This window comes from Mirounga angustirostris, unplaced genomic scaffold, assembly GCF_029215605.1.
Source record: "Mirounga angustirostris isolate CCGP_5_RB_7025 unplaced genomic scaffold, mMirAng1.0.hap1 SCAF_6, whole genome shotgun sequence".
NCBI lineage: Eukaryota > Metazoa > Chordata > Mammalia > Carnivora > Phocidae > Mirounga > Mirounga angustirostris.
In genome coordinates, this window is record NW_026991714.1 from 154,023,827 (window position 1) to 154,050,733 (window position 26,907).

The window sequence follows — 26,907 nt, forward strand, 5'->3', positions numbered from 1 at the left end:
TCTCAGTTACTGCCTTTGGGTTTCTCCTGCGGCAGAAGTACGTGCCGTCGTGGAGGGAAATGGGGGCACGTGCTGGGCTTTTTGTGAGGAGCGCACGCAGGGCTCCTGGTCCACTGCTGGGCTCACCTGCTCGTGGGGGACGTGGGGCTCTGGTGCTGCCGGCTCTGTAACTTGTCACGGGGCGCTTTGCAGGCTGTCTGACTGACGTGCCACATAGTCGCTGGGGGTTGGCGACTGGGTGCGGGAACCCCACGGACGGCATCGGAGGCTCTAACTGTGCCTTCTGCTTCGGGCGCTGAATTTCCCACAACGTCTGCAGTGAGTCTGGTTCGTGGATGAAGAGCCGTGTCCTTGTGGACTGGCCAGAGAGATGCTTGTCCCCGCCGGAGGCCGCCAGACCCTTCCCACCCGTGCTCTCCTCTCGTGTTTCCAAACACAGGTGCGCAGCTTGAAGTTGGAGGTTCAGATTTCACCATCTGCAAACCCGGGGTGCGCCCCGCTTCACCCCTTTTCCCTCCCCAGCCCCGTCCCACTCCGTGGTCTCACGCAGGTTTGCCTTCAGCCTCCAGGTGTGACATCAGGGGGGCCATGGGCACCTTAATGTTCTTCGCTTCTTGGTCTTTGTAAACCTGGTTGGAAAAGAGAACACAGAGAAGCCCCGTGAACAACGTGGTACGTGGGCTGCTGGTGGTGGAGGAAGGACAGGGAGGATGGTGGACATCGGTGTCCGAGTCTGCCCGCCGAGGCCCCGGTGTGGAGGCAGCAGGACCAGGGCCTGGGGGAGGGGTGCGGACTGTGGGGCGAGGGCCCCCCCCTCAGCGCCCACCTCGGGGCATTCCCACCAGAGTCCCGATGGAGGAGGAGTGCAGGGGGAGGGGAGCCCTTGTCCACAGGCGGGTGTGCTGGGGCCAGGACCAGGCGCGTTCCCATGCGCTGCCTCACGGTCTCCCGCCGGCCCTCTTGTTCTGCATCTGGTGGGCAGGCCCAGCTGGGCACGTCCCTGCTGAGAAATGGTCTCAGCCCTGATGGCTGGCCTGCATGGCAGGTGCCCACGAGGCAGGTCCTTTCAGTTTGTGTAGACCGTTATTCCAACTTAAACCTGATTTATTTCTTAAAATTTGATCCTGAGTGACTATGAGTTGTCACTTTGAATATATTACGTTCCAGGCCACCCCTGAGGGGAAATGTTTATTCTGTGGTAAAATTCATCAAGCCCTTGTTCCCAGTGGAGTATTGAGGGCACACGTGTTTGTGAGAAGCTCAGCATGACTCGCAGGACTCGAGCTGGCTGTTGTTTACTTGGAGAGGGAGTATTTCGGAGCTGTCCTCCATGGGAACACCTCTTGCTGTTTCCATCCCACTTTCCTGTGGACGCTCCTGCTCGGTCAGCCTTCGTGGCAGGAACCGTGTCCCGAGAGTAGGCAGGCGCTCTGCTGCGTGCAGGCCGCGGGCGGCCCTTGTCCTCGCTCCTCTCCAGGACGTCCCTAACCGCCCCGCCCCGCGCTGTGTGCGCTCCTCACTGGTGGAAGGCCCACCGTTGCTTCCTTTTACCGAACTATTTTTAGCCTCAGGGTATTTATGAATGCATAGACAAGATTTCCTTTCTTGTGAAAGGAAACAGTTTTCTGCAGGGATAAGCGTGTGGCGTGGGGCAGGATTTCCCGGGGAATCGGGCGGTGCGGACCAGAGCCCACCCCATGGGCGCGTCCCCGGGAGGCCGTGGCCCACTGTGTGCACAGGCTTCAGGAGCCCCGTTTGTCTTAAATGACTTGTACTGGAAAGTTTTAAGGAAGCATTTGAGAAACCTGAGTTTCTGGGCTGGCATACCCAGTCTGGGCACCCAGGTGCCATCGCCACCACTGGCCAGGCTTGTGCTAGCTGGTCGGCTGCTGCCTGCAGGACTGCCACAGGTCGGGGCGGCTTTGGGCTCACGCCTGCCCTGAGCCCAGTCCTGCTGGGGTAGCCGGGCCAGAGCCCCGTGAGCCGGCCGGCAGTATGGGCACCACCCACTGGACGGGGTTCAGGAGGTGGGCACGGCGCTCGGAACGGGGCGAGCTTCCCCACGTCCTGCTGCCACGCTCATCCTTCCCCTGGAAGGTCTGTCCGATGGCACTGCCCTCCCGCCCCAGGTGAGCACTGCAGGGGGCTGCTCCCTGTCCATCCTCTGGCCTCACAGCGGCAGGGGTCTCCCTCCTGTGGTGGTTGCTTCTGCTTCCCGCGAAGCCCAGGCCTTGGCTTCCTTCCTAAGGAAGTCCTCCTTCCAGATGTGTCTACAGGCTTTAGCGATACATCTGGGCTTAGTCAGTGTGAGCTTGAGCACCTGCTGCGTTTGCTGCCTACGAGGGTCAGGCAATGAGGACATGAGCAAGAGAGAGGCAGAGACAGACACGGAGACACAGAGAGAGAGATGGGGCAGGGGTCCCTGTGTCCCTTCTTTACAAACTGGTCTCGGCCCGGAGACTACAGCCGGGACTGGAGGGGGTTGGCACTCCCTGCCCTCCCTGGGCAGACAGGTACACCTGTGGTGTCCTGGGGTGGGGGAGAGTGACTGTTGCCTAGCCATCCACGGTGGGGCACCTGCGGCCTCCCCGAGGGCTGAGACCCAAGTCCGAGGGGGGATGGGCAGCGCACGGGCCACCATGCAGTTCTCTCGGTGCCCCACGCGCCACACGTTCAGCAGTAACGTGCGTGTTTACTCTACTTTATGGATTTTAAGAAGTACATTTTCCCTGTGTTTCATGGATTTGAACATGTACATTTTTGCCTCATCTCATGGATTCTGAGAAGTACATTTTTCACTTTGCAGGATCTCTGAATTGAGAAAGGCCTTTGAAGTTTGGGGACTCCCAGGGTGGCTGACAGGCGTTGTGTGGGCTCAGGGACCTGTGGTGGTTGTCACCGGGAAGGCGTGCTATGGGGAGGGGACTCCCAGAGCTGGGTGCATGTTCTGAGCTCTGACTGTCCTGTCATCTCTGTTCCTGCCAGTGCCCTAGGCTGGAGGGGCCGGGTCTTGCCCCCTGTGAGGGGAGCTGGTGTTTGGATCCCGGGGCCCCCTCTGCCTGCCAGGTTTGCTGAGCTGAGTGCCTTCTCTGTAGCTGGTCCAAAGATGACTGGGGTCGGGGGGAAGCAGCGGGGAGCGCTCAGGGCAGGGGGTTGCAGCTGGGGCTGCACTGGGGCTGGCGGTGGAGAGCCTGGGTGTGCAGGCAGCCGGCGGGGCTGACATCAGCCGGAGGGACGCCAGGAGGTGCAGTGGCTCGGACTGGGACTGCTGGCCAGGGTGGGCGGGATGAGCCCGCAGGACCAGTGCTGTTCTCCAGGCTGGCCACGCTGCCACCCTTGGAGGACGCTGCAGGGTCTGTGGGGATGGCCCCTGGAGGATGCAGAGACAGGCGAACAGTGGTGTGTTTGCTGAGAGGCCAGGCTGTTGCCCAGGATCTGGGGCCACACCCCCGGGCTGCACTCTGCTCCCTGCTTGTGTCCTGCCAGGGCCTCCGGGTGCAGGGCCAGTGGCAGGGGAGGGGGGGGGCCTTAGGAGGTAATTGCGAGCATCATGATGGTTGTAAAGATGTCACAACGTGGGACGGTTTCCCATCCAAGCACGTGCCCCTCTCACTGGAGCCGTTCCTCCTGGAAACAAAGGGGTCTGCGTTCCTTCTGCAGGCATGGTGCCCAGTTGCCTCCAAAGGCCTCCGTCACCAAATTTTGCTTTTCTCCAGCACGTATTCGGGGGCACGGCCGAGCTGGAGATCATGGTTCTTTGGTGTGTGGTTCTAGGCGCTGACTCGGTGGCCCGCTGAGACCACTTGCCTGTAGGGCGCTCCTCCCTCGGAGCCTGTGTGTCCTGTTGGGTGCGGGCCAGCCGTGCCAGGCAAGGACGCCACGGGCAGTGCCAGCGCTCCCTGCCCCGCCCAGGACGCGTGGCTGGCAGGCTCTGGTCTGGAAAGAAGGTGAACATCTTTTCAAACATGTCAGCGAACTTGGAGATCTTTTCTGGATCCCTCTGTTTGGGTCTTTTGCTCATTTTTGTACCACATCTTTTAAAACTTTTTCAGTATGAGGAAGATCGGCTCTTCGTGTGTGGCTGACTGCGCACGTGTTCTCAGTCCATCTGACGTCTGCCCTTCCATTCTGCACACGGTCCCAACTGCAGTTTGGACTCTGAGTCCTAGTCTGGCCCTGTGAACTTTGGAGTCGGTGTGCCGAGTTTGGGCCGTGGGGCCTCACCGGCTGCTGTGCAGGCCGTCCTGTGCCCAGCGGTGCGCAGCGTGGGGCTGTCATCCCTGAGGGCCAGGGGGTCGTCCCTCAGACTCGGCCCGGGTCGCCTCTGCCAGGGTGGTCCTGCTCGTTTTCTCGGGCAGAATTTCCATACTTAAAAGTGTATTCCTGACTTTTATCTTCGTTAACTGTCGCTGGTGTAAATGGGATTTTCTTTCTCAGCGTCTGGTGGTGGTTTCTGTTTATGACAGCTGTCGATGCTGTATCGTAATCTTACATCCTGCTCTTTTCCCTAAATTCTTTTATGTTTGTGTTCGTTTCATCGCTGACCCCAGGGCTTCGCACGTGCTGTCGCATCTCCCGCAGCTTCCTGGTGGTGAGGCCTCTTGCCGCTCTCTCTCGTCTCCACGGTGTGGGGTCTCTGCCCGTTCCCGAGCTTGGCGGGCGCGCCCGGCGTTTCCCCACGGGACAAGGACGGGCTGAGGGTGAGGCGCGAGTGTGTGCGCCTGACACACGTTCTGTGACGCTCAAAGCCGTTGCTCCTGAACGAGGAATAATAGAAGTAAACGTGTCATCAGGAAGACGTCATGCAAGTGTGTCATAGACTGAAGTAACACAAGAAGGATAAATATAAACCCAAATCTATCGTTGAGTTAAAAAAGCACCAGAAAACCAGGGATTAAGGGAATGTTGAGAGCCACTTATTTGAGTTTGTGGAATACTTACTGATGAAGGTAGGTGTTTGAGGCGGGCGGGTCGGCAGACAGACTGGCCACACGGCAGCTCTCAGGGACCAGGTCACTCGGACCTTCACCAGCCTGTCGCCAGACGGCGGGTTCACTGTGAGGGCATGCTTTTGAATTAGAGTCTCCCCGTAGACCTTACGCCACAGTAACATCTGAATGCTGAAACGCTTAAAGGGACACCTCTTTTATTTCGTCGTGCCCCTCCCGCACCTCTTTATACTGCTGAGGACGTGTGTGAGTTTTCTGCCCCGCGTGGCAGAGTCCCGTGGGCTCAGTGGTACAGCACAAACACCATGTCCCTCATTTCTGTGGGGGGACGTCTGGGCCCTCCCGGCCGCCATCTCGCCGGGAGCGGGATGTGCTCCCGAGCTCCCCCGGTTTTGGCGCAAGTCGTTTCCTTGCTGTGGTGGGACACCGGGCAGGCTGCTTCCGCAGGCCACAGCACAGTAAGAGTCCTGTGCTCCCCGTTCGCGACCTTTAGAGCCTCCTGTAAAGTGCCCCCCGACGCAGGGAAGGCCAGACCGACCCAGGACCACGCCCCATTTGATTAACTGAAGGTCAGCTCATCTCAGACTTTAATTACCTTGCCGCTGATATCATGTGATCAGGGCAGTGACCCCGATCATTTCCACAGGCGCCCGCATTCCGGGGGCGGGGTTCTCTGTGCACACAGGGGTGGGGCGCGTGCAGACGCCCCGGGAATTGATAGCCACTTCCTGGTTCATTAAAACTGGGTCATTAATGGTTTTGCAGATTTTCATGGGAGAACTTGGTTTACTACTTCTCCGTGTTTCTTTGTGCAGATCTGCAGTTTTTACCGATATAATTTTCCTTCTCCCTGAAGAACTTTTTTTTTTTTTAGGTTTTATTTATTTGGGAGAGAAAGAATGAGAGAGAGAGCGCATGAGAACAGGGAGGCTCCCACTGAGCAGGGAGCCCGATGCGGGACACGATCCCGGGACCCCAGGATCACGACCTGAGCCAAAGGCAGTCGCTTGACCAACTGAACCACCCAGGCGCCCCTGAAGAACTTTTTAAAACATTACTTTTAGGGCAGGTCTTCTGGTGATGAATTTCCTCAGTTTTGTTTGTCTGAGAGCATCTTTATTTCTTCTTAACTTTGGGGAGATAATTTTGCTGGATGCGGAATCCCGGGTTGGGGGTCTTCCTGCTCATCTCCCGTGACTCTCTTCTTGCTGCATGGCTGTCCAGAGGTGCCAGAACTCCTGTCCCTGTTCCTTGTGGATTAGGTGCGCGCCTGTCTCTTCCTTCATCGCAGACGCTCTTTGTTGTGGACGTTCGCAGGTTGAATACTGTGTGCCCGCAAGTAGGTTTTCTGGGATTTATGCCACTGAGTGTTTTCCCAGCTTCCTGTATCTGTGGTTTGGGTTTGTCATTAATTTTGAAAACTTCTCAGCTGTTAGTGCCTCACAAGTGTTTCCCACTCTCTTCTGTCTTCTTGCGAAGCCCTCATTAACGGGAGATTGTCTCTCGGTTCCTGGATGTTCTTCTCTTGGCATTTTTGCTTTGGAAGTTTCTGTTGATGTGTCTTCAGGCTCGCTGGTTGTTCCGTGCCCAGTGTGTTAACGAACCCATCAGTGGCTTTCTTCATTTTTGTCACAGTGGTTTTGAGGTTAGTATTTCCTTTGGATTCTGTCTTAGAGTTTCCATCGCACTGCTTGTGGGACTCATCTGTCCCTTTGTGCTCTCCACGATTTCCATCAGAGCCCGTAGTCTACTCTGAATAATTCCCTTTCTGACAGTTCCAGAATCTGGGTCATAACCGGGTCTGATTCCAGTGCATTTTGTCTTTACACTGTTATTTTCCCTTTGTCTCTTAGTCTGCCTTATAATTTCTTGCTGAAAGCTGGACTCGAAGAGTTGGGTCATAGGAGCTGAGGTTGTGGGAGGCCTTCTGTTAATCTGGTGAGGTTCTGGGCCATGTTCACTGTGTACTGTGGCCATGGTATTGGGGTCCTCATGTTCATCTTTGGGGTTCCCTAAGGACTCCTCTGGGTGGTCTGTGTCGTGCCCTATGGGGCTGGAATCTGCTGTCCCTGCACCAGGGCCCTGTTGGTGTGGGGGAAGGGAATGCTCCACAGTCTGTGCCTAAGCCCCGGACCGTTGGCCTGTGTCCCTGTACCGTGCCCCCCACACGGGGCTCCCCCTTGTCTGTCCCTTCCATGCGATAGGCAGGCAGCTTGGGGGAAAGCACCCTTCCCAGGGGTGGGCTGAGGTGCTGCTAAAGTCTCTTCCCCAGCAAGGTGGCCTTTTGGTGTGGAGAGCGCCCTGGGTGTGTTTCCCCGTGGCTGCTCCTCCCGTCCCCCTGCCAGAGCCAGGAGAGGGTCTTTTCTCCAGGGATCCTTCTCTGATCTAGACAGTGAGTACCTGCTAAGACACCTGCAGGTAAAAACCTACCCAGACGCGGGACCCTCCTTGAAACTGTGGTCCTGAGGAGCTTCTCATCACACTTGTCTGCACTCAGCTTACAGCAGTTTGTCAAGTGACCGTTGGTGTCTTCCCACTGGGGTTTGGCTCCAGCGTCTTCTCCTCCAGGAGAGCAGGTCTGGGCCGCAAGTCTCGTGTTCTCCTGTCTCTCTGGACTTGGGTGGCGGTTTGCCAGCCCTCCAGCTCTCTGGCAGGCCCGAGAGAAGTCAGCGTGAGGACAGGAGTGGGACTCACACGCCTTTGCGATTCGAGCTGTAATTGGAGTCCTGACGGACCTTTCCAGTTATCTGTAACCATAACCAGGACTGCCAGTTCCATCAGCGGCTGTCCTGATGTCGAACCCTCCGTGCATTCGTGGAATAGTCCACCCGGTTGTGGCGCGTGAATCCTTGATGTGCTGCTGTATTCTTTAATTCTGGGTATTTGTATCGATGGCCGTAAGTGGGATAGGTGGACGTTTCCCCCTTCTGTGTGTGCCGTCTTCACCGTGTTTGTTCTCAACATTACGTTTACTTCATTACAGGGACCTTAAGCTTCCCTTCTTTTTCTGTGGAGCTGCTGCCCAGTAATGTGGTCACCAACTCTATGTGACTGCTTAAAATTAAGTAATATTAGAAATTCAGCTCTTTAGGGCGCCTGGGTGGCTCAGTCGGTTGAGCGACTGCCTTCGGCTCAGGCCATGATCCTGGAGCCCCGGGATCGAGTCCTGCATCGGGCTCCCTGCTCGGCGGGGAGTCTGCTTCTCCCTCTGCCCTCTTCCCTCTCGTGCTCTCTGTCTCTCATTCTCTCTCTCTCAAATAAATAAATAAAATCTTTAAAAAAAAAAAAAAAGAAATTCAGCTCTTTAGTCACACCAGCCGCATTTCAAGTACAAATTTGGCTGGTGCGAATATAGCACGTTTCTGTCCTCACAGAGGGGTCTGTTCAACAGTGCTGATCCCTGTGTCAGTGGACACGTTCTGTAATCTGCACTGTGCAGCCTTGGGGCCTCGGGGCTCCCGAGCAGGTGCGTGTGCGTGTGTCCACACGTGTGTGTGCGTGTGCACACAGTGGGGGCACATTTGAATTGTTGCTCTTTTTCTGGCTTATTTGTAGCAGCTTTTCCTGCAGCTTTCATACAATCCATGAATAGTTTTCCCTGTTTGTCATTCCCTCTTACCGTTGCGTATAGTGGCCAGTGGTTATTTAAAGTGTTGTCACTGCGTCTTGAGCACTTTCATTGTTTGTCTCTGGTTTAAGCTTTTAAAACTAAGTTTAAAAATATGAAAGTAAGGTACGGTGATTATAAGCGTGCTAGAGATGAAGAAAAAGGTAGCGTTGGCGTTCTCTCCTCCCCCCCGGGCAGGCCCTCATGAGCAGTGGCGGGAGCTGCGTCCTGGCCCGGGAGTCGTGCGGCTGGGTCTTCTCCTTTGTCTCAAGGCTGTGAAAGGTGGCTGTCACCCTGGTGTGCCCTCTGCATCCTCCCCAGAGGGGACAGCTCTGCCCTCGGCTCTTTTGTGCGCGCCAGGACTGGGCTGGGCTCGGGCAGGGGCTGCTGCTTCCTGGGTGCCTCTTCCGGGCCCTGGCACAGGAAGTCCTCTTCCTTTGGCCGCCGTGGGCCGGCGCTGCTCCTCTCCTGGCTGAGGCACGGCGCTCCCCGTGGGGGAGCGTGCGGCCACCACTGTAGCCCGTCGCCCCCAAGGAAAGCACTCTGCTTTCGGTCTGCGTGGACCGTCCTGAACGTGGACTCACGTGTCATTTCCCTTTTGCGTCTGGCTGCTTTCACGGAGCGTGGTGTTTTTGAGGCTCTCCCGTGTTGTAGCAGGTGTCAGGGCTTTGTTCCCTCTTAGGGTCCAGTGATCATCCTTCGTGTGGATGGACGACGCTTTGTTCGTCCATTTGTCCACGGGTGGGTATTTGTGCCATTTCCACCTTTTGGCGACCATGACCAGCGCCTCCCGAGAGTGCTGGTGCCTCATTCTGTGCGCGTGTTGATGTGATCACGTGCACACTGCTCTGCACTTTCGGGAGCCACCGGACGTCTCTGCAGCGTCGGTGGGCTCCCGTTCCTCCACATCCGCCCCGCACCACCATCATCCCTTTGGATTTCAGCAGTCCCGGTGGGTGTGCCGTGGCGTCTGTCCCCGCCGGCGGACGATGCACTACGCCTTTCCGTGTGCTCCTTGCTTATTCTGCCCAAGCCCGCCCAGTTTTTATCCTTTGGGGGCAGCTTCCTCCTCGCTCCTCTGCAGGGAAGATGGTGGGGTCTGAGGGGCTTGCTGGGGGAGTGGGGGGGTGCTGGCCCTGGGCCGGCCCCCTGAGCTTGGTCCTGGTGGCGAGCAGGCCCCACACCTGCCTGACCCTGGGCCCCACCTGTGTCGGGCGATCCTCGGTGACCCCCTCCAGAGGCCAGCAGGCTGTCCTTCCGCAGCCGGGCCCCTCCCTTCGTGACTTTGTGTTTCGGGACGCTGGCAGAGGCAGCCGGCCACGGGTGCTGCGACTCTGGGTCGTGGGGTGCCTCTGGGCTCAGGGCAGAGACCTCTGGGCTGGGCTGGTTCTGTGTTTCGAGGTGTGAGAGCGCGTCATCGTCGCGGTCGCGAGCGTGCCGTTCTGCGGTGGTGTGTCTGCGTCGTCCCGCGCCAGGTCTCCCGAGCGCCGCCGTCCTGCAGACGGAGCATCGAGTGCCTTCCTGCCTAGTGTTGCCCGCACTTCCTCTCAGTGCCTTGTCCGTGGTTGGGCGGGGTGGGCACCCGCCCTCTCGGCCGGTGGCTGGTTGTCCGCGGCCCCCAGCAGGGACGCCTGCAGACAGGAGACGGTGCCTTCTGCGCAGCTCTTTCCCCAGAGCACCGGGGGCTCGAAGCCCACCCCCTGGCCCGCGGCTCCCCGCCTCGTCCTGGAAGCCAGCCCGAGGGCCGCATGGAGCCCTGCCCCTCGGGGACAGAGGCTCCCCTCAGCCAGCACCAGTCGGGCCGTCCTGTGGCTGACCCCGGCCTGGCGGTGGGTGGTCCCTCCCCGCGGCCCCTGTGGGGACAGAGCAGGGCGAGGGGCTGGGTGTGGACACTGGGCGCTGCCTGTTGCCTGGAGCGGTTTGTCTCTGGGACCGCCTGCCCCGCGGAGCTGGGTTCCCTGCTGGGGGGGTCCCCCCGTGGGCCCAGCGTGAGGCCTGCAGCAGGTCTTGACGAGGACCGTTAGCTTCTGCTGCGGCTCTTTGGGACTGGCCAGTGGTCTGACTGTCTTTTTTTCTTCTTAATTTATAGCCAGAAAACCTACAGAAGAACTGGCTTCGGGAATTTTATCAGGTAAGAAGTGCTGGTGACAGCACGTTCTCTCAGATGAAGTATTTATGCCGTGAGTACTTCATTTTTGTGGAAACCGTGTTTTGTCCGAATCGTGTGGGCTCGCACTGTCGCGGGGCTGGCTGTGGTGGGCGTCACGTTCCTCCTCAGAAGCCCCTGTTCGGGTCCCCCTCCTCTGGCCAGGACTCCGAGGCCCGGGGCAGGGGTCTCTGCATTACTGGAGGGGGAGCCCACTGAAAGCTTCTGGGGCCAGGAGGGTGCCTTTCAGGAGGGCCCTGGGGTTGCAGCATAAAGACGGCAAAGCCACGCGGAGGGGCCACTGTGGGGTCTGGCGGGAAGCATGGAGACTCGGCTGGGGCGAGGTGGACCTGGGTCATAGGCTCGAGGGGGACGTGTTGGCAGGATGAGGGGCCAGTTCCAGCACTGGGTGTTGAGCAGGTATTGGTGGAGCCCCTGGTCTGTGGGTGATTCTGTGCCGGATGCTGGGGACTGGATTCGGAGCAGTGGACAGACAGCTGTGCTCTGGAGCATGAGCTCAGCCAAGGGCAGCTCAGGTGTTTGCAGGACAGCGAGCATGACCGACGCAGGAGGGCTGAGCACGTGACTCGTGTGTCGGGGACCCCTAGGTAGGGCGTTGGAGAGGCCGCGCTGAGGCAGGGGATGCGTGGGGAGACCTTGTGGGTGGGAGGAGCCCAGTGGCCTGGCATCCAGCGTGGCGGGGGCAGTGGGTGACTGGACCTGCCAGGAGGTGAGGGGCCCACAACCCGGAGGGCAGCTGGGAGGAGGATGGCGCAGGTGGGGCGGTGGGGGAGGAGCGGGGACTGTCCCCTGCCCTCCTGCAGCTCTGCTGAGCCAGTGGGGGTGTTTTGGGAATAGGACGCAGCAGGAAATATTGGGGCTGGCCCTGGGCCTCCCTTCCTCCTGGCCTCTGCGTCCGGCAGGCTGAGGTCCGAGGGCTGGAGGGGCTCACAGCAGCGGGCCCGCCTGGGCATGGGCTGTGTCCTGCCTGCTCTGGGCAACGTCCGGGCCCTGGGCTAGGGTGGCCTGAGCACAGGCCTATGAAAACGGGCCAGTGGGCCGCTCCAGGCTCCCGCTGTCCACGCCAGGTGTCGAGGGTGGCCATGTGACCCATCCACTGGAGGCTCAGAGTGCAGTGGCAGGTGGCTGATCCTGCTCCGACTCTGGAGGAGACAGCAGGCCCCCGGAGGGAGGAGCCTCGGGCAGACCTTCTCATCCCTTGTGTCCAGCGAGGTGTGTCCTCCTGGTGTGTCCTCCCTCCCTGTCCCACACGTATTGTCTGCCAGTCGTCTGCTTGGTTCTCGGCAGGGTCCGAAGGCAGGTCCCCAGGACATGAGGGAAGCTCTGGAAGGAGCCTCTTCCGGGATGGGCAGGTGGAAGCCTGTCGGGAGGCCCTCAGCCCTTCCTCCTCTAGCGTTCTGTCCTGCCCAGGACCCCCCGGCCCAGCTGCAGTCCTGGCAGAGCTGTTGGCCAGGGTCAGCTCCGGGCAGGAAGCCAGCCGAGTGGGTGAAGGCAGGGCTCTGGGGGGCTGGATGGGCTCCGGGGCCCCTCTGCCTGCAGTGCCCCCGTCCTGCTCTCTGGGCTCCCTGGGCCTGTGTCCTTTGGGCTGGGGCGGCTGCCATGTGAAGCTACAGCTCCCGTTTGTGTGCTTTTCAGAGGTGGACACAGAGTTTGAGATCTCTGTTAGGTGCATGTCTTGGAGCTTGGAGGGGCAAGTAAGTGGCCCTGCGCTGGGGGCGTGCGGGGTGCCGTCCTCAGTGAGAGACCCTGCCTGACAGCCCCAGGCTGAATTTCAGTGCACACTTGCAAGCTTTGCCCTTCTACTGATGACGTGGTCCTGGGGCGTGTGGCAGCAGCCAGGCTACCAGTGGCCTGCGCGTGAGTTCAGAGCTGGGCAGCTCTGCTCTCTGTGAACTCTGACCCCTGGAAAACCGCAGACCACAGGTGTTTCCCCCTTTCTCAGCCTCCTCGCTGCACACGAGCCATGTCGGGCTGTTTCCGGAACCTGGGACCCAGAGGGGCAGGTGGCCTGCTGTTTTCCTCAGGCTCTGTTTCCAGAACCCCTGGTGTCCTTCCCGGAGTCTGGAGCCTTTGCGGAGAGAAGGGATTGTGCATGATGATGCACTGGATGGAGGTGCAGCTTTTCCTGGTTTATAAGCACAAGTCTCTTCAGAAAGAAGAAATTTCAGTGATGATTCTTATCAGTAAGAATTTAATGGAGGTCCCCTGACACATTTCAGGCTGACTGGCTCAGTGAGGTGATCAGCCCGCCGACCGCAGCTCAGGAGCTGCTATGAGCAGAGAGGGAGTGGGTCTCGCCCACAGCAAGGGCCAGTGCTCAGGGAGGAGGGACCTTGAGGCCCAGGGGCACTGGGTCACTGCCTCTTTAAACACAGAACTGAATACAACCTTCATGTTTTAGAAACCGTGGATTAATCTTTGCTTTTTCTGTAACCTTTGCTCACCGTAAAGATGCAGAGAGCGGGAGAGAATACTGCAGGTGTTTCCATCCTTAGTTCTGACGAGCCCCTGACACTTTTGGCCTCCAGGTCACTCTCTTGGCCTCCCCCACACTCCCATTGTGCTCCGTGGATTCATCGTCACCATCTGAAGTTGCAGCCTGTGTCTGTCGGGTACTTAGGTATTTGTCTCTCCCCCTAGAAATGCGGGCTCCACGTCTGCCTTGGCCTCGATCTTTGTGTCCCCCCCAAGTTCCTGTGCTGAAGATAGTGTGTGAGGGGGGCCTTTCAGGGGGTGAATAGGGTTGGATGAGGTCATGAGAGGACAGGGAGAGGCCACCGTGCGAGGGGGCTAGCCAGCATGCCAGGTGCGAGGGGGCCAGACACCCCCTGCCCTTGGGAGCGCCCATCACACGGGAGAGACAGCTGGAGAGCCCCACGGGCAGCCTAGGGCGGTGCTGGGAAGGAAGTGGCCTGCCCAGGGTTGGGGTTCTCAGGAAGGCTCTTGAGGTGGCCGTGCCCACACCTGAGGATGGGCAGGAGCAGCCGTCCTGCTGCCCGGGTCTACTCTGAACTCTCCGAGCTGCGGGCAAGGCTGCTGGGAAGTGTGGTCTACCTCTTCTCCCTCTGTGGTGATGGCGTCCTTGCCCGCACGCTCCTGGGGCAGGGAGCTGTCCTGCTCACTCTTCTCCTGAGCGCCTAGGAGTGTGTGGCGCTCGGTGTGTGTTCAGCACTTCCTTCCCCGATACTGGTGCAGGGAAGTTGCACAAAGCAGAAAGTAGAGATCAGTACTCCACCCCGTTCTGCCTCTGGTTTGACGCTCACGCCCTAGTGCGTGTCTCCCTGGCAATGTGCCCGCGGGAAGGGGGACCGTCCTTAGCAGGTTGCAGATACATGTATTTTTACAGCTTACTCTTTTTTTGGTAAGCTGGGAAATTTGTGTAGACGAATGCACACTCTTTTGTTGGCTTCTGAGTATCTCCTTAGCTGGAAAGGCCACTGTTCTGCTGATGGGTTCCGAGGTTGTTTCGAGTTTACTGTGATGCTGTAGATAAATTTTAAAACAGTTATAATGTCCATTATACAAATATAAATTGAGCAAGTACTGAAGATTTTTAAAATCATGGTAGTAAGTATTTCTTATTAGTGAGAGAGGAAAGAAAAGTGAGATGTTAGACCTGCTTCAAACAAGACTCCACAGAGCAAAGCCAGAATCTCCCAGCAGCCGAGTGACTGCCTAAGAAACAAACAATGGGCCAGTAATCAGTTCTTCCCACCAGACACTGGTTCCTGCGTTCAGGAATCATTTGCATTGCTGTCAGTTTCTGGAATTCACAGAATTGTGAAACAGCTCAGTGGTAAGTAAGGTTGGGAGAACCAAATCAGGGATCTCAACTGGACATGCTGTTTGCCATTTCAAGTTTTCCTGACAATGGTGGGAAAAGTGATGTGATGAGCAGTGCCTTCTTCCAGGTAAACTGCAGGAACGGGCACCAGACCTACCCTCTCACCTTAAACAAATCAAAACCAGGGAACATCTGTGAAGCTATGGTTCTCAAACATCAGACCCCAGGCTGGGCCAGGCGGTGACCACGGAGAGGGTCAGAGCTGCCTTGCGGCCGCCCCACCTACCACTGGAGAGAGTTTCCGGGTGGGCACCCAGCAAGGTGGAGGGTACGGTCACTGTTTACACCGATCAGAGATTACCAGGCGGGCAAGGACGCAGGAAAATAGGACCCTACAGAGGAGAAAACCAATCAGGAGTGTGGCTAGAGGCTTATCAATTTTATCGATCTTGGAGAACCTGCTCTGGGTTTTTTTTTTTTTTTAAGATTTTATTTATTTATTTGACACACAGAGAGAAAGCACAAGTAGGCAGAGAGGCAGGCAGAGAGAGAGGCAGAAGCAGGCTCTCCAATGAGCAGGGAGCCCGATGCGGGACTCGATCCCGGGACTCCAGGATCATGACCTGAGCCGAAGGCAGTCGCTTAACCAGCTGAGCCACCCAGGCGCCCCTGGGTTTTATTATATCTCTTGTTTTTCCTTTTTTTCATTCATTGATTTCTGCTTTTTATGTTTTCCCTTTCTTTTGATTATTTTGGATTTAATTTGCTTTTCTACATCTAATTTCTGAACGTAGAAGACAAAAATCACCAATTTCAGAAATCTGGCATGGGGCATCATCACTAAAAACCTTGCAGGCATTGAGGAGATAAGAAGGGGATATTATGGGCAAGTCTGTGCTAATAAATTTGAAAATTTATATGAAAGGAACATATTTTTAGAAAAATACAGCATCAAAGCTTAACAGTCAGAAGAAATAAGTGAACTCAGTAGCCCTCTCTCTGTTAAATTAGAATTTGCCCAACGTTTTCCGACAAAATCTTCCAGGACCGTGTGGTTTCACTGGCAAGTTTGTCAAACATTTAAGCAAGAAGCAATTACAATTGTTCAGAAACTTCCAGGAAGACTGAAGCCCAGGTGATGCTTCCTCGCGACACCACGGCAGGTGGAGGCTTTTCCTGCTGAAAGTACACGCACCGTGTCTCCCGTGAAACAGATGCAGACTAGAGAACGTCGACGCCAACTGTGTGAAGCAGTGCACACACACGTACATGCACAAACACGCACACACATGTACACACACAAACACGCATGCACATGCATGCACACTCGTGCAGACATGCACGTGCGAGCACACAGACACGTACAGACGCGTGGACGCACACGCACAAACACGCATGCACACACACACGTACACGCCCAGAGACACGCACACGCACAAACACAACATACCAAAATGTTAGTGCACCGTCACCACGAAGTCAGAAATCAGTCAGATCCACGTGTTGGCAGAAAAGCCGTACGTACGGTCATCTCGTTATATGCAGACAAAGCATCTGACACAATCCTAGAACTGATTCTGATGAAGACTCCCAGGAAACTAAGAACGAGGGGACCTCCCCCAGCCTGTAGAGAGCATCTTCCGAGCCCACAGCTGACCGCAGACCCACCGGGGCAGGGCAGGGGCGCCTGGCGTCCCCCTCCCGCTCAGTGCGGTCCCGAGGGTCCTGGCAGGTGCAGTACGGTGAGAAAAGGAAATGGAAGCCATGAAGATTTGAAAGGAAGGAATAAAACTCCCCGTGTGGCTGAAGATACGATGCTGCTGGGGGGTCGTGAAGCATCCACAGGGACTGCGAACGTGAGCACATTTATTTAGTTGGCAGCGTACAGGGCTGTGCAGAAACATCTTCTTCCTGTCAGCTGTAACACCGGACATGTCCGATGTGACACGGTGCTCGTGCTGGAGTGAGGGGCGTGGCGTGGATGCCGTGCACGTGGGCGGTGTCACTGGGACCTGTGACCCGCATACAAAGGAGACCAGAGAGCAGAGGAGATGGGGCGGCGCGCCCTGTTTGTGACGTGGACACCCCGTGATGCTGGCACGGTGGCTGCCCACCGACTGAGCCCCCGTTGAGTGAAGTTCCCCTTGAAATCTCTGCGTGGTGTTTTGGTAGAAGCCTGCACAATACGTCTAAAATTTCATATGGGAAGACAAAGGAACTAGAATAGCCAAAAGTTTAGGGACTCACACTTTCTCATTTCAAGATTTATTGTAAAGTTACAGCAGGACAGAAGGACAGAGCTCCAGATCAGTGGAACAGAGATACAGAAATAAACCCAGGAGTACGGCCCGGTGATTGACCCGGGCTGACCACAGTTCCTGAGAGAAAAGGACACGTGTTCAGCAGATGGTACTGGGAAATTGGACGTCTGTCGTTCCCCACGCAGATGCAAATCTTCTATACTTTGCACCATACACAAAGATTAAAGCAAACTGTGGACCTGAATTAAAATTATAAAAGTTCTGGAAGAAATCTTAGGAGAAAATCCTTGTGACCTTGAATTAGGCAAAGATTTCTTAGACACACCAAAAGCACAATTCATAAGAGAAAAAAATTGATGAATTAGAATTCATCATAATTCGGAACTGGCCAGACCCTGGGGAGAGGTCAGCTGGGTGAGGCCGTTGGCTGCCGTGTGGCAGCCGGTCTGGAGGAGTCGGGGGTGGGGCACGCTGCCCGGGTGGACCTCGGATCTGCAGCGGCAGGGGGCGGGGACAGGCGGTGGGGATGAGGGCCCAGCGTGTGACCTGGGGGCTTTGTTGTCTGTGCTGATTGAGACATTGTTGTCCCCGGGTCACAGCGCTCTGTGGGTTAGATTAGCAGCCCCAGTGCGCTCTCGCTCTCGGGGAGTGTGGACGGTGCTTTTCTGCAAGTTAATCTCAGAAGCTCTGCGAGCAGAGCTGAGGACGTGCCTCACCTCTGGACATGCGCTCCTGTCTGCAGGTCTGTGGGCACCGCCTGGAGCTCCGAGCCTGCCTTCCCTCCCCAGGGAGAGACAGCACAGCCCGGAGCCTGATGGGCCACCCCCTCCTGCTGTGTGGCTCTGGGCAAGGGCGGACCCCGAGGTCTCGTAAGGGACAACGGAGGCGTTGCCGGCAACGTTTGGTGCCGCTGCCTGGCCCGCTGTGAGCGTGGATTAAAGTGCCTGCTGGACCGCGGTGCGCTGAGCGGTGGCCCTGCCCCCCCCCCCACGCCTGTCCTGCGTGCGCTGGGGAGCGGGGGACAGAGCGCCCCAGCCGGCTGCGCGGGACGGCTCTTCCAAGTTCCGATAGTCGAAGGTCACTGAGGAAAGGGCTGCTGGATCAGACTGCAAAACTGCGGTTTTTAAAAATTTTGTGAAGAGGTCTTACAAACGAGGAAGAGTTTGTAGAGTGCCAACGGGAGGGTGGCCAGAGTCCATCTTGTGGGACCGAGCCCCGCGCTGCCCAGGAGTGTCCTGAGAGCACGTGGTCCCAGATCTCTGGGAACAGGAGGGAATTACCTTTAGTAACGTTTCGGGGACCCCAACGTGTCCCTGCGTTAATACCCAGCATGCGGCCGGTGCGGTCAGGGGCCCCACCCACCTGTCCTCTCGTGCCGCCCCTGACGTGTTTTACACCCTCAGCACGTTGCGACTTGCCCTGGCACATTTGGGGCGCCACCGTGGCAGACGGGAGGGGAGAGACGCGGTGAGCTGCCCTCGTCACTGTCCCGCCGAGCGGCACTTCCGCATTCCTGTCTGCCGCTGACAGCCACGGAGGACCCACCTGGCCGCCGGCGCCCACAGACGAGGCTGCGGGGATCTCGAAGCTGCTCTGACCCCTGACCCTGGTGCCCCCTCCCCCCTGGGTGGGCAAGGGCACGCAGACCCTCACTCACAGCCATGGAGGCCCGTCCTGCACTCCCAGACCCCGCCTCTCAGCCTCAGGCCCACGGAACCTGGCACGTAGCTCGTGGTGTGCCCTTGCAAGCCCTTGCGGCTGTGTTCAGCTCACACGTGTAGCAACAGTCGGCTGTGGGATCCGGGTGATCTGTAAGTTCGCGTTACTTACGCGTCTCCGTTTCCTCCGGTCTCAGAGGGCTTGTCCAGAGTCGGTCCTCGCTGCTGAGCCATAGGTCCTTGCCGGGCTGGGCCCTTATTCCCTGGAGTACAGCGTGGCCTTTGCTGTGGCCCCCCTCGACGGATGAGAAAACTGAGGTGTGCAGGGTCAGAGGTTGCCCAAGGCTGCACAGCCACAGGACGGGAGCCCCAGCCTCTGCAGTGCCAAAGGCTGGCCTGGCCACCAAGTCGGGAGGCCTGGGGTGAGTGAGGGGCAAGGCAGCCCGCAGGGGCAGGAAGCAGGGTGCTAGGGACGGATGGGCAGGGGTCGACGGCGCAGGGCAGCCGTTGGAAGGGGCTTGGGTGTGGCTTCCTGGCAGCAGGCCGGGGGAGGAGGAGGTAGGAGGCAGGGAGGCTCAGGAGGGAACGGGGCGTCCCGGTTGAGGGCCAGCGGCCTGCCGCAGGGGCGGGGACAGATCGGGCTGCGTGAGGAAGGAGGAAGTTGGTTGGACCAGTGGGCAGGGGTGGGGCCTGCGGACCCAGTAGGAGAGGGGAGTCCTCAGTTGCCTGGATCCAGGATCTGGGGTTCCTAGCAGCATGGGTGGTAACCCCCATGGGAGCTTTGGGGCTGGAAGTGGGTCTTTAGGGCCCAGGACAGAGGAGGCACAGGGTCTGCTGGGGCCTGCTGGGCTCTGGAGAGTACTGACTCGAGTTCAGCGCAGGCCATTTGCTCAGGGGGTACTGGGGAGGTTGGGGGGAGCAGGAGAGATGATCATTAGGGGGCCGGGAGGGGCAGGAGGGCAGCTGACCGGGAAGGCCAGAGCCAGGTGTGGGCCCTGGAGTCTTGTAGGTCCTGGGATCACAGTCTCCTGCGAGCCGATATGGCTCAACGAAGGGGCCTCGTGGAAGGGGTGGGTGGGTGTTGGGAAGGGGGTTTCCAGGAGGGGTGCCAAGGTGTCTCGTGTGGTGACCGGGGGCTGTGGCCACTGCTGGCCCTTGTGGTCAGTGTAAAGCCAAGTGAGCACAGGGGAAGCAGGTGGGAGTCTTCGCCGTATCTGCCACGGACCCGGTTTGATCCTGCTCCCCATCTCAGTTGGGTGAACGTGCTTTTTAAGTTCCAGTAGAGCTTTGATGTCCTAAAGCAACAAGTTTTGTTTGAAATTGAATTGAATGTGGAGCGTGGGCTCCACATTCCTGGTTCTGTAACGGGAGCGGTCTCTCGCCCAGCCTCGCAGACCCACCCACACGCGTGCAGCACGGTGGCTTGTCCAGCCTCCGGGGGCGGCGGCTCGGTGTTTGCAGTCAGCTGTGGGCACGGCCGGGCCGCTGCCACGCACGGAGTCAACTCCAGCCCCACATGCTGGGGCGGCAGCCGGGCCGAACCCATCCTGGACGCAGAGCCCGGGTCCAGCCTCACACAGGCTCCGGAAGACCCCTCGCCGGTCGGCTGGCGAGGCCACGAGGCTTGTGGCCTTGTGTGTGCTGGCCGTGGGGAGAGGTGCTCGGCGGCCGTGTGCACTGCGGGAGGGCGCCCCATCAGGGCCGTGGGCAGCTGAGTCTGGGCTTCCCCCTGGGGGCAGGCCCCTGGCCTCCACGCCCGCCCACCCAGAGCAGCCCCCGAGCCCAGGGAGGGTGGCCGCGCCTGCGGATGTCGAGCCCCTGCTGCCCCAGGCCGGAGGTGGGCAGAGGGTCTTCCGGATGAGCATGTTTTCCAAGTAGACTTGGTAAATAGCAATAACTTTTCTCTCAAGAAATTCTTTGTCTCCTTTCTGCTCCTTATCTCGGCCATCAGGCTTCCACTGGCCTGTGTGCAGGATGTGATTCCTTTTTAGGTCACTCAGATGCTCCTCTCTGCAGAAAGCCTAACAAGGGCTGGCTGTTGCTATTTTTAACGCTGACTCTGGGCCCGCGGAGGGGCCGGTGGGTTGGGCGAGGCTGCCTCGCGGCTTTCCTGGGCCACCTGCACAGCGTCCGGGGGGCTGCAAGCTGCTGTGTGCACGGAAGGTGTGGGTGCGTGTGCGCAGGAGCGATTCCTCAGGTGCTTTCTTGCCCACGTTTCTAATTCACTCTTTCCCAAATACTTTTCTTGATGCTTCTGATGAAAGAACGCATGTATTTTTATCAAAAGTTCCTTTTTTTTTTTGGTAGAATTTTAGTGAAGCAAGTATGTGTGCACTTTGGGCAGTGACTTGCTTGCTGTCCCAGGGGAAGCTACGCCAGTGTCCCCATGAGGTGGGACGGACCCGGCTGGGTGGAGGCCCTGCTGGGCGGAGGCCTGCGTCTGCTCACACCGACCTGCCTGGGGCCTGGGACCACCGCCCCTGTGTCGTTTACCGAGATGTGTTTCCAACCAGAAGTGACATGAGCGTGCTGTCCCCCACTGTGGGGGGGGGGGCTTTTCCTGTCCGTCCTCAAGGTGTCCCTGGCATCGGCCCTGAAGGAATCCCTGCCCGGGATCATCCACGGTCCAGAGCTCCTTCCAAGGGGCCTGGTGCATATACCACACCGAGCTCTGCGCCCGAGGCGAGCACGGTGGGGTCGAACCCACGCCACCAGTCAGGGGCTTCCTCTGTCCGGCTTGTGCTGAGTGCCAGACCCCAGCGTCTTCACTGACCGCCCACAGCCACTGTCCAAGGCAGGCTGTCCAGGAGGGGCACGCTCAGGCAGCCCGGGGCACCAGGCACGGGGTCTCCGCCAGGAAGGACGGAGCAGGACTCCTCGCGAGCAGGTGTGCTTCCCGGAGAGCCCACGCGGCCACCCTACCCTGCCCGCGGCGAACCTGCTGCTCTCAGGCCCCGGCTGTTCTTTGCAGCATTACTAAAAATCCCGTAACTGAGTCAGTGACACAAAACCACAGATGACAGCTGCCCCCCAGTCACCACATCCTAGTTACTTTACTACATTTCACTGCCGGCATCTGGGTTATTGGTGTCTGTAGGAGGAGAGAGCATCTCCCAAATTCCACGTTCAGTGCCATCGTGTCAGGAGCTTGGGCCACCGGGGCGTTTATGCCGTGGAAACAGGTACATTCCACCAGTCGGGGTTTGTTCCCAGAGAGCCAGCTGTCAGGCCCCTGGCAGTTGCTGGCCCGACCCCAAGGACACGCGTGTCCCCCAGGGCAGCGGTTCCTGGGATGTGTTTTGTCACACGAGGACATGGCAGTGGAAGTGGCCCCGGGCCCTGGGGTGCGGTCTGGTAAGAGTGCACAGTGGAGGGCATGTTCCGGCATCGTCCAGCAGCGGTGAGCACAGCCCATCCCCTGTCTTCCACCTGCTGGGGCCGCCTGACTCGCCTGCCGGGGCCGTTTACGGCTCTGTCTGCGAAGGCTTACGCTTGCCTCCTGAAGTCCCCACAGCTTCACTCACTTGCAGAGGAAATATTTTTCTTCTGTTAGTGAAAATTTCCGCAGTATGTCACTAAAATTATGGTTTCTAATGAGCTATTTTGATTTTCTCACCACGTGCCGTAATTAAATCTGTTTTACAATGAAGTCCTTAGCTCTTTGCATGATAGGGTAACAGATGCCCAGGCTCTGAGCATGGGCACCTGCCCTCCCCTAAGAGCTGGCAAACAGAAGTGGTCTTCAAGCCGAGTTTCAGAGTGGGCGTCGACCAGAGATGCGGGGCCCTGGTTCCCCCTTGCCCTGCCGTTAAGGAACCGGGGAAGATCAAAGATGGACGATCGCATTTCCCATCATCCCGACAGGCTCCCTGCTCAGTTCCGGAGCCCTGGACGGTGGGCGGTTTCTGGCCTTTCTCCCACCAAGTTAAACAACGACTGTGTTGAACAAACTCTCTATTATGTGAATTTAAAACGTGCATGAAGTGGAGGGAACAGGATGACGTCCCTTGGTGCCCAGCAGCCTCGCTCACAGTTTCCAGCTCACGGCCAGTCCTGTTCTGGTCGTGCCCTGCGGCCCCCCCACCCCCAGTCACTGAAGCGAACTCCGGGCAGCATGAGGTCACGCATCAGCCTGTCTGCGTGTGTCTCTGGAAGAACTGAAAGCGTCATCCGTGTCGCTGGGACACCTACGAAGGTTGACAGGAGTCTAAGTATCGGGTCTGCGTTCCGATGTTCCCACCGTCCCCTAATTCACGCACTGTTGGTATACTGCAGTGGGTCCGTGTCTTGGTGGAAATTGAAATGTTTTCTTACCTTTACAGAGGCGTGCTTGGCATGCGGTGGACTTTGCGTGCTCGAGGCCGGCGGTGTGGCAGGTTCTGACCGCCCTGGGGCTCGCGTGTCCACGCAGCTCCCGGCAGCCTGCAACTGCCGCTGGGGGGCCCCTGTGTGGGGCGCCCCTGCTTTGCTCTCTGCCCCTCGCTGTCCATCGGTCTGCGTTTTCTAGGTTTCCTTCCCTCAGCGCACTCCATGTGGCTTCTGTCCGAGGAGTCGCGGGGGCCCAGCCGCGGCCGCGCTCGGACGGCTCGCAGGGGCGCGTGCGCTCGGCAGCCGCCTGGCCTTGGCTCACGTCTGCACCAGGGTGCCTGACGGTGTCACCGTCCCTGCGTGCTTGTGTGCGCATACACACACGCGTGTGTGTGCGTGAACTTGGGCACGTGTGCGCGCACGCCTGTGTGCTCTGTGTCTCGTGCGTGTCCATGTTGGTGCTCTTGCCGTGTGGACGGTGTGGCCCGCAGAGCCGAAAGCATCGACGTGGCCGTCCACAGAAGACGTCTGCGCACGTGCGCCCGGTGGAGTCCCTGATCTCGCCCGTTGAGAACTGGGTCTCGGTGCCTCTGGCATTGGAAGCACGCCTGCTGGGTGTGCACGTCCCGGGCGCACGCCTGGTCTCACCGGGGCTCCCAGAGAGCTCGTCCCGTCGGCGCCTGGTTCGCGTGTTGGTTCTGGCCAGTGCGCATGGACCCGCTTGGCTCTCCCCGCGGCCTTTGTCCCTGCAGACGTGTGCTGCACCTGTGGGGTCCGATCCCCCTGCCGGCCTGCGTACTGGGGGGGTCGTGTGGGTGAACCTTCTCAGGGGCTCAGGAGGCCCTTCCAGGCACAAGTTCAGGTGTCTTTCTGGGGAAGTTTCCTTGGACTAGGATTTTAAAGATTCGTTCTGATCTGATGTTTCCTCCCGCAGGGACTGGTGGCTGTCCTGCCCGGCTCCTCTCCCCCCCTCCCCATCCCCCGCCTGGCCCCTCTCCCCCCGCCCCACCCATCCCCTCTCTCCTCTCCCCTTCATCGCAGCTTCTCCTGTCAGTCAGCCCTCCCTTGGGTGCTTTGTCATCTCTTCTTTTCTATGAGGATTTTGTCTTCTTCCATTTCTTTCCTGAGGTTAATGTTGTTTCTTTCTCTTTTTGTTTTTGGTCCATTTCTGGTTGAGTTTTGTGCTTCTGATTCCTGTTCTCAGATGGCGGTTTGAGCGTATTTAATTCTGTTGCAGCGTGGCTGGTCCGTTGTGCTTGGTGGTCCTGGGTTGGGGCGGATTGGACCTCCTGTCTCCATAGACTCCTTTCCCGCCTGGCCCACGGGAGGAGGCTTGTGCGGGTTCCCAGCCCGACAGCACCCCCTTCTGTCCGCCCAGCAAAGTGCAGGCCCATCGGGGCTGCTAGGGGCCCGCGAGTCTGTCTGCAGTGAGCACGGTACTCTCCTGGCTCTCTTCCGTCCACCATCCTGTTTCCCCTTCCTTCCCTTTCTCCTTGTTCAGCACCTGCCCAGGGCCGCCTCCCCTCCTTTCTGTCCCCTTTCTGCTCCACGGGGCCCGTCCTTTCGTGACCACATGTCAGGCCTGCCTCGGCCTGGCCCAGGTGTCCCCAGGCACGTGGCATGCTGTTGGGTGCTGGCCGCCAGGTCCCTGGGCCGTGCGGCCTTTGGCCCCTAGGCAGGGTGTTCCCGCCCCAGCTCCTGGCGGCCTCCGTCCGCTCTGGGCTTCAGGAGTTCGGCGTTTTCAGATCGCACGCACGTTTGAAACCACACAGTGGTTGTCTGTGTCCTCCCACCTAGCGGGACGCCCTCGCGGTGCCGCCTCTATTCTGCTCCCAGGTGCGCCCGGTTCCCGCGGGGCCCCACTGCTGTGTGCAGGAGCCCCCGCAGCCTCTGTGAGCCCTGAGAGGAGGCTATGGGGGTCCGGGGCTCCGTGCGTCCCGGTGCCGCCCTCCGCCAGCGCTCCCCGGGCATGCCCCCGCCCCCGCCAGCCCGGTGCCTCCCGCGGGTGGCCTCTCAGTGTGTGGATCTGAAACCCATGGCGGCTTTGAGGGAGTCCAGGCTGCCCTGGTGTAAATGAATGGGCCCTTGTGGATGGCTGAACGAGAGTGCGTTTACAGCTCGGATACGTATTTCTCCACGTGGAGGGGCCGCACCGCACCGATTGTGCCCACCGATGAAGTTCAGGGTGATCGTTCCACGGCCTGTGCCTGGAGCGGTGCCAGTGCGGGGAGACACGGCGTCAGGGCTGAGCTGTGCTCGTCATCGGAGAGTGTCCTGGGGTCGCTGCTCAGAGCACGTCGCCACCAGCGGAGGTCCCAGAGATAAAATCATGGGAGTCACTTTTGGCTGTTTATTTAAACTTATGATCAGTTAAAATTCAGTTTCAAGTAGGATAAATTTAATTTGGAAAATCATTGTTTTCCATCCAAGATACGTTGAACATAGGTCTTTCCTGCCGAGAAGTACAGGTCAGTCAGGGTGCGGGGTTGTGCGTGGGGCGGGTTCAGAGACTGGAGGCCAGGAGGAGCAGAGCGGACCGCAGCACGTCCTGTCCAAGTAGCGCCATGAGACGGTGTTGGCCAGGTGTGCGGTCCCAGAACAGATCACCAGGTGTCTGGGTCTGGGTCTGAGACCCCGAATGAAGGGGAGGGGCAGGAGGTGGGGAAACGGAAGGCGCGGCTCTCCGCATGGCTGCAGGCTGAGGTGCGTCGGGATAGGCTTGGAGGTGCTGTGACAAACGCTGGAAGGCCTTGTGTCACCGACCTCACAGCACCGATCCCCTAAATGTCCTGCACCCTCGTGAGTTTGGGGCTGCTGCCAACCCAACAGTGAGGAAGCAGGGGCCAGGACCAGCGCCCTCTGGACACGTCTCATCCACAGTGAGGCCCTGTTGCCCGGAAGAGGTGCACGGCGTGGGCAAGCTGCTGTCTGGGCCTCACGGGGTGGCCCGGCCACTCTGGAGAGAGGGGAGTCCCTCGGGAGTGAGGTCAAGCGGCCAGGCCCTGCCCCGAGCAGCAGGGGGAGGGAGAGGAGTGCCCAGCATGAGTGGAAGGATGGTTAGGAGGATCCGGCAGGCTGGAGAGCACGAACTGCTGTGGGACGGACAGACGGACGGTTTCTGGGCCGGGGACTCAGGCCTGGCTCGCGTGGCTTTTCTGGCCTGGGCCTGTCCTCGAGGACCTGCCACTCACCCAGCTTCCTCCGGAGCGAGCGTCCTCGGGCCGAGGGGGAGAGGCCCAGGGAGGAGCAGCGAGGGTGGCCACCGCAACCCTCCACGCTCTCACCTGTGCCTGCTCAGGCAGGGCTGCGTCTAGCAAACACCGGGGACGGGGCTGCCCTGCATCTCGGGGCACCTTTCAAAGCCACCGTCCTGGCTGACGAGCGAGGCCTTCTGGAGGGCTGTGGAGCGTGGGAGAGGAGCCCTGCCAGTTTAGGAGAACGAAGGGAAAGCAGAGTCCTTTCATCAGTCTTTAGTCTCTGCCAAGGGCTTTGCTAACCCGTGGTCTTCAGACCCAGACCATCCGAGGTCACGACCCCGTGGTATGTCCTTGCAACAGAGGCTCGGCCTGGGAGGGGGGGGCTGCTGTAGACGGAGGTGCAGACTGGTGGGGGCCAGTGCCCAGATGGACGCCCTCGCCACGCTCCCTCTGCACACCCTGAAGCACCTGCTGCTTGAGTCCATCCCACGGGTGGCCACTGAGGGCGTGGATGTGTCAGGGGCACTTCCAGCCATCTTCTCTTTTGGATTCTGAGTGATGGGGGCCAAGCGGAGGCTGCTCCTGTCCAGGCAGAACATTGCTGGGTCGCTGGGGTCGAGGCCTACGACTGATGTCGTTGGGGCAGAGGGCCGGCACGGCGGCTCCTTTGTCCAGGCCGACCCTGAGGCCTTGTCTGTGTTCTGAAGATCCGTGGGCAGTTCTGGAACCCGACCCAGCCCTCTGCCACCCTGGCACAGCAAGACAGACACGGAGTCGTGCATCCACGGACAGTGTGGCAAGCGCGTCTCCGTCGTCACTGCAGAGTTGTCTGTCTGGAGAATCTTCGTGCCCTGGTGGACAGGCTGGTCCTCTGGGAAGAGTGTTGGGCTGTGCTGCTGAGGAGAAGTGCACTGTGTAGGGCGGCCTCGGGGCCGAGAGCCTGTCAAGCGTTGGGGCGCCCACACCAGTGCCCACC

The 26,907-nt window shown here is 58.9% G+C and overlaps 1 protein-coding gene across 4 annotated transcripts in view; it reads left to right on the forward strand.

Annotated features, from left to right (window-relative positions):
• The window catches only part of INPP5A (inositol polyphosphate-5-phosphatase A), a 174,662-nt gene that overhangs the window by 39,739 nt on the left and 108,016 nt on the right, over positions 1-26,907 (forward strand). For 3 of the 4 annotated variants that reach the window (XM_064595490.1, XM_064595492.1, XM_064595493.1), the window contains exon 2: positions 10,646-10,687. The exons of the other annotated variant lie outside the window; for it this stretch is intronic. In XM_064595490.1, the coding sequence (XP_064451560.1) occupies positions 10,646-10,687 (42 nt within the window). The remainder of the gene's footprint in view (positions 1-10,645; positions 10,688-26,907) is intronic. 4 annotated transcript variants of the gene reach the window in all.